The sequence below is a fragment of the Stenella coeruleoalba genome (genome assembly GCF_951394435.1).
Source record: "Stenella coeruleoalba genome assembly, chromosome: 19".
NCBI lineage: Eukaryota > Metazoa > Chordata > Mammalia > Artiodactyla > Delphinidae > Stenella > Stenella coeruleoalba.
Genome location: NC_137165.1, coordinates 48,845,655 through 48,851,977, shown reverse-complemented (window position 1 = coordinate 48,851,977; position 6,323 = coordinate 48,845,655). Strand labels below are relative to the sequence as shown.

Sequence of the window (6,323 nt, the reverse complement as noted above, 5' to 3'; positions counted from 1 at the left end):
CATGGCCCACTTGATTTACTTTAAAAAGCCCACAACCCCAAACATGCCAGGATTCTGAGGACAACCAGCCCCTCAGTGCTCCCATGACCATGACCACTGTCCTGAGTCCTGGGTCTGGGGTTCCTGTGCTTTCTGCCTTAAATAGTGTCACTGCATCAATAAGTATTGCTTAAGGTAAGTATATCTTAGGAATGTTCCCATTCCTAAGATATACTTATTAGTTTTTTGTTTTTTTTAATATCACTCAGATGCATGTACCTTTTAAACTTAACGCTATCAAGGGGAAGGGACAGCAGCTCGGTACCCCCACCCGGGAAGTTTGGCTGCGGATGACGTTTGTCCATTTGTCCCGTTCCAGGCTCAGGCACCCGGCTGTGTTGTCAAAGGCAGGGCTCTGGAGGAGAACCTAGGGGTGGGCCACACCGAAGCTGTGCTCAGACCGTCCCGTCCCAGGTTCTGTGTAGCCTCAGATGTGGAGGTGGCCACCCAGGGGGCTATGCCAGGTCACGGGTCTGTGCACACATTTGCAGGAGGATGGGGGGCTCCCTTGGCTGGGGTGCCCCCGTGCACCCTTCAGCTGTGTCCCTGGATGGCTGCGCAGCCCTTGGCCTCGGACGCACCCTTCATCCTGCTCACTGAAGCCCAGGAGCCTTCCAAGCACCGGGCAAAGTGCTTGAAAGAGCACTGGGGTCTGAGTGCCGGGAGAGGTGAGGGCTTCTCCTAGGTTTCCCAAAAGTGGCGCCTGTGGCCCTGGCCCAGCTGAGAACCAGCAGAGGCTCTGAAGGTGGACCTCTGGCCCAGTCTGGGGTGGGGGGCAGGGCTGCTGTTCTGCTCTGGTGGGCTGTGTCTGCCTTGTCATCACCCTGACAGCCAGCTGGCTCCTGGAGGTCTGGTCATCAAAGGGTGGTGCCCACGGACAGCAGCTACTTCTTAGAATCACCTAGGATGCCCTTAAGAAACAACCCCCCCCCCAACACCCTTTGAATCAAAGCCCAGGACCTCCCTCCACTGCTGAATCAGAACCTTGGATACCCAACTGTCCACTGAATCAGAGACCACCCCTCGCACTGAGTCAGATCTCAGACGCCCCACCACCGCTATATCAGAGCCCAGATCCCCCCAGACTACTGAATCAGAGCCCCCAGAGGGCACAGCACCTGTGGTTGTAGTGCTGGGGGGCAGGCTGGAGGCGGGGGGGGGGGGCGGTGGGGAGCAGGGAGTGTGTCTTATTTTCCACATTCCTTTCCCACCACACTGAAGCTGTGCTCAGACTGTCCGGGGATAGAAGCCCTTGTTCCCATTCCAGAGTCCGGTCCCAGGTTCTGTGTAGCCTCAGATGAAAGAGTGGCCACCCGGAGGGCTGTGCCAGGTCAAGAAGGATTCAAGGAAAAGGGGCAAGGGGTGGAGTCAGGACAGATTATGAAACCCAGGAAGGCGGGCTGATAGGAAGGGGGCTGTGGTGCTGCGTGTGCAGCTCATGCAGGAAGTGCTCGGGCATCGTGCAGGTGGAGTGTTTACACCACTAAGTCAGCAGATACTACACATCAGCGCTTCCCCCACCAGGGAGCTGGTTTATAGCTCACCGCTGGTGGGGAGACACGAGAGCTTCAGTGGGCAGCAAGCGGCTGGATCCAACACGCCCTCCCTTCCCCACGCCTGCAGCAAGGCCTACTCTGTCCTTGAAACAGCTTCTGTCAGGTGAGGTGGGGGCACTAGGCCACCAGGCTGATCTCTGGGATTAGGGGGTTTCTGGAGCAAGGATCAGGGAGGGGTAGGGGATGAAGACGGGAGGGGAGGGGAGGATCTCCAGGTGGAAATCTGCCTGCAGTGTTTCAAGTTACTGGGCCTCAAACGAGCTTAGTTCCTGGGGTTTAAAAGAGGAAAGTTGACCCTGAGCTTCTTCGGGTTTTGGGCCAGCAGTGGGTGCGGCCAGCTCCCTCCTTGGCAGCCTGGGGGCTAGAATGGTTTGCTCTGGTAGGCTGGATGGAAGCGTGTCCCTCCTGCCCTTCCCTCGCCAGAAGGGTTAAACTCCAGCAGCCGACACACCTTCCCTTCCACCTGGGCTGGCCCTGCTGCCCTCAGGCTCCCAAAAGAGCTGCTGCAGGTGGATGATAACGAGATGGGACAAGTCTGGGCCAGCACAGTGACCCCCGCCCTCCCTACCTGCTTTCCCCACCCCGCACAGCACAGCCTGTGTGAGCCTCTTCTTCAGACTCTCACTTCTTGTGCAGTGCGATCAGAGTGGAAAGGATCGGGGAGCCCTGTCGCCCCGGGGGTGGGAGAGCAAGGCTGGCCACACCTAGATTGAGGTCTCAAGGGACTGCAGCCTAGATCGGGCCCCAGGTCCTCACCAGGGCTGGCTTCACTGCCCGAGGTGCTGGCTGCTAAAACCACACTGCTTCCCAACACAGGGTCAGGCGGGAGGCCAGAGCATGGCTGACTTCCCCACTGGGGTCTGCCCTCCTCAGGAGGTAACTTGAGACATGGCTGAGCCCAAAAAAGCCACTGCCCTTTAAAGCCAGCTGTATGGGAGCAGGCCAGGCCTGAGCGGGGGAGGGAGGAGGAGCTGCAGCTGCTGGTCACCCCAGACCTTCCTGCCCTGCACCCAGCACAGGTGAGGGTCAGAGGCAGGGCTCTCAGGTAACATCGGGCACGTGGCCTGGCCCAGAGCTGAGCTCCTGCTGGGGGCTGAGGCCTGAAGGGAGGGGTGGCCGGCCTGGGTGCCAGCCCTCAGGTGTGTCTCTGTCCCCACACTGCAGGGCTGTAGCTGGGTGACTGCCTGACAACCGAGTCAGCCTGGCTTCCTCTCTTTCTCAGGGACGCGGAACCAGCCCTCCTGGCCATGGGAGGGGCAGTGGTCGAAGAGGGCCCGACGGGCGTCAAGGCCCCAGATGGGGGCTGGGGCTGGGCCATCCTTTGGGGCTGTTTTGTCATCACAGGCTTCTCCTACGCCTTCCCCAAGGCGGTCAGCGTCTTCTTCAAAGAGCTCATACGAGAGTTTGGGATAGGCTACAGTGACACAGCCTGGATCTCCTCCATCCTGTTGGCCATGCTGTACGGGACAGGTGAGGGGCTGTCATGCCAGGTGACTGCCTCTGGGAGTTCAGCAAGTTCAGTTCTGGACAAAAAGGCCTTGGGGTCAGGGGTTGGGTAGCGCGCCCAGCGTCTTCAGCCCCGGTCCCCAGGGGCACCTGGTGGGAAGCCCTCGAGGATGCCGTGGTCTCCAGAGTGCAGACGAGCACAGGCCAAGGCTGTCTGGGACCCTGTCCAAAGGGCTGTGTCTGCACAGCTGTGCTGGATCCCGGAGCTGTTCTTGCTGCCTGCACAGACCAACCAGAAAAGACCCCTCTAACGGGGACCGTTCCTTGTGAGCCATGCTTTGCTTAAAAGATGGGCGAGCGTGACCTGCACGCTGGGCACCTGGTGCCCCTGTGTATCCTGAGCCAGGGGCAAGGAGGCATCAGGGAAGGGCAGGTCTCTCTGGGCATGGAGAGCCTCGGTCCGGCCCCTCAGCTGCTGTCCCCCATCCCCCAGGCCCGCTCTGCAGCGTGTGTGTGAATCGCTTTGGCTGCCGGCCCGTCATGTTCACAGGTGGCCTCTTGGCGTCCCTGGGCATGGTGTCTGCATCCTTCTGTGGAAGCATCATCCAGCTCTACTTCACCACTGGGGTCATTACCGGTGAGTGAGGCCCCGCCAGAAGTGGGGCGGCCGGGTGGCGATCGCTCACGTTGATGGAAGAGAAAGGACCTCCCAGGGGTGGGCAGCTGTGGGGTGTACCCACCCAGAGCCATCCCGTCCCTCGTTCCCCGTCTGTCTCTCCCGGGCACGTGGGTTGGCAACAGGGGCTCTGAACACACGCCGAGTCTCCTCATGTCGACGCTTGTCAGACCCACACATAGAATCGTTCAGGCGGGAGCCCGTGCTGGGGAGAACTGGGGCTGGGCCACCTGCGCTCACCCACCCATTCCCCTCCAGGCTTGGGTTTGGCGCTCAACTTCCAGCCCTCACTCATCATGCTCAACCGCTACTTCAACAAGCGGCGCCCCATGGCCAACGGGTTGGCGGCAGCGGGCAGCCCGGTGTTCCTGTGCGCCCTGTCCCCACTGGGGCAGGTGCTGCAGGACCACTATGGCTGGCGGGGTGGCTTCCTCATCCTGGGTGGCCTGCTGCTCAACTGCTGCGTGTGTGCTGCACTCATGCGGCCCCTGGAGGCGCCCCGGCTGGGTTCAGGTTCAGGGCCTGGGCCCCAGCGGCCACCCCGGCGGCTCCTGGACCTGAGCGTCTTCAGGGACCGCGGCTTTGTCATCTATGCCCTGGCCGCCTCCATCATGGTGCTGGGGCTCTTTGTGCCGCCCGTGTTCGTGGTGAGCTACGCCAAGGACCTGGGTGTGCCCGACACCCAGGCAGCCTTCCTGCTCACCATCCTGGGCTTCATCGACATCTTCGCGAGGCCCACCGCCGGCTTCATCACAGGGCTCAAGAAGGTGCGGCCCTACTCTGTGTACCTCTTCAGCTTCGCCATGTTCTTCAACGGCTTCACCGACCTCACGGGATCTACAGCCAGTGACTACGGTGGCCTGGTGGTCTTCTGCATCTTCTTCGGCATCTCCTACGGCATGGTGGGGGCCCTGCAGTTCGAGGTACTCATGGCCATTGTGGGCACCCAGAAGTTCTCCAGTGCCATTGGCCTCGTGCTGCTGCTGGAGGCCATAGCTGTGCTCATTGGGCCCCCGTCGGGAGGTGAGTGCTGGGGGCAGGGTGGGGAGCGAAGTTCCTCCACTCCCTGAGGCCTGGCCAGGCCTCCGGGCAGTTCCCACACCTGCTCTTCCTGGGGACGGTACTCACCATGGGGGGCTCTTAGCTGGAGGGACCCCCCCTCCCCCACTGCTCCCAGCCTTGTCTAGCCAGGCCACCGTGTACCTCAGCACATGGCCAGCCAGTGTCAGGAGAGAACATGGCCTCTCACACACCCTGGGTCCCCCTCGGTTCACTGTGGGAGGAGGCCACGGGCTTGAGTCGTGGCCCAGGTGATGGCTCCAGGGTGGAGTGCTGGTCCTCCTTTCTGGCTGTCCCCACACGCCGGGGAGGCTCAGAGCTGAAGATCGGGCCGGCTTCTGTTACGTTGGGCTTTTGCTTTATTTTTTGATAACTGAGAAAATAATGGTGTGCGATTAAAATGGTGTGGACGGTGGGAGCAGTGTGGCCAAGTCCCCACCAAGCCTCTGCACCTGGGTTTGGGTCTCTCCAGCCAACCCTGTAGTCCCCCTACCTCCCACTTGGCCTTGGGCCTCTGGCTCTTCCTGCCTGGAGAGGTCTGGGGCGAGGGTGAGGAGGTGCCTGAATCGTCACTGTCTCGGGGTCCCAGGGTCCTTCTGGGGCCCAGGTGGTTCCTATGAGGGCCACCACAGTGACAGGCAGTGGGGCCAGATCCCTCCAGGTGCCTCCACCTGGCAGGGGATGAGGCCCCACCGGAGGCTCTGCTCCAAACCCTTGTCAAAGCCACTCTGCTTTAGCCTCTGAGTCTGTGCGGCCTGGGGGAAGGTGGTGGGGGTGAGGGTGGCTGCCTCAGGGGCCCTGGCCTGTCCCCGGCAGGGCACTGGTGACTGGGGGGATCCGGGGGAAGCTTCAGCCCTGGGCTGACCCTGTCCCCCTGCACTGCAGGCAAGCTCCTGGATGCGACGCACGTGTACCAGTATGTGTTTGTCCTGGCGGGGGCTGAGGTGCTGGCCTCCTCCCTCGTGCTGGTGCTGGGCAACTTCTTATGCATTGGGAAGAGGCCCGAGGCGGCCACGGAGGAGGAGCATCACAAGCCCCCCGAGGACGTGAAGGTGGACTCTCGGGAGGTGGAGCAATTCCTGAAGACAGAGCCTGAGAAGAACGGGGAGGTCGTTCACACCCCAGAAACGAGCGTCTGAGCTGGGGGAGGCCAGCAGGGGTGGCAGGGAGCTGGACAGGAACCATCAATGCTCGGATTTATTTCACAAACAGGACTAGCTTGGGCGGGGCCGTTGGCTCCACGCCGGCCGCCCGGGCAGCGGATCATCGCCCGATCAGTGTTTTTCAGGGGAGGTGGCAGGGTGGAAACGTGTCATTCCAAGGTGGATCTGTGGTGAAGCCAAGCCGTGAGGTTATGAGCGGTCTGCACCAGGGACCCCACCTGCTGACCCCAGGGAGCCCGGTGCCCACCGCTGGGCTCAAGGACCCAGAGACCCACGCTTTGGAGACAACACGATTTTAATCAGGGGGCAGGGCCGGGGACAGCTGCAGAGTGGGCACTGCCACGACAGGCCTCCCTGCGTGCCCGTGAGCACCCCATCCCGCCT

The 6,323-nt window shown here is 61.5% G+C and overlaps 2 protein-coding genes across 5 annotated transcripts in view; one reads left to right on the top strand and one right to left on the bottom strand.

Annotated features, from left to right (window-relative positions):
* The first annotated feature begins 1,436 nt into the window (after nt 1-1,436).
* Nucleotides 1,437-5,949, top strand: SLC16A3 (solute carrier family 16 member 3). Its single transcript, XM_079904025.1, has 5 exons — nt 1,437-1,698; nt 2,818-3,065; nt 3,535-3,678; nt 3,976-4,740; nt 5,662-5,949. The coding sequence occupies exons 1-5, from the start codon at nt 1,478-1,480 to the stop codon at nt 5,913-5,915; spliced, it is 1,632 nt and encodes a 543-aa protein (XP_079760151.1). The 5' UTR covers nt 1,437-1,477; the 3' UTR covers nt 5,916-5,949.
* A 37-nt stretch (nt 5,950-5,986) lies between these two features.
* CSNK1D (casein kinase 1 delta) overlaps nt 5,987-6,323 on the bottom strand; it is a 38,572-nt gene continuing 38,235 nt past the window's right edge. For 2 of the 4 annotated variants that reach the window (XM_079904037.1, XM_079904038.1), the window contains one exon: nt 5,989-6,104. The gene's annotated coding sequence lies outside the window, so the exon portion shown is untranslated. Of the gene's footprint in view, nt 6,105-6,323 lie in introns of all 4 variants that reach the window. The other 2 variants (XM_079904036.1, XM_079904042.1) reach the window with 2 other exon arrangements.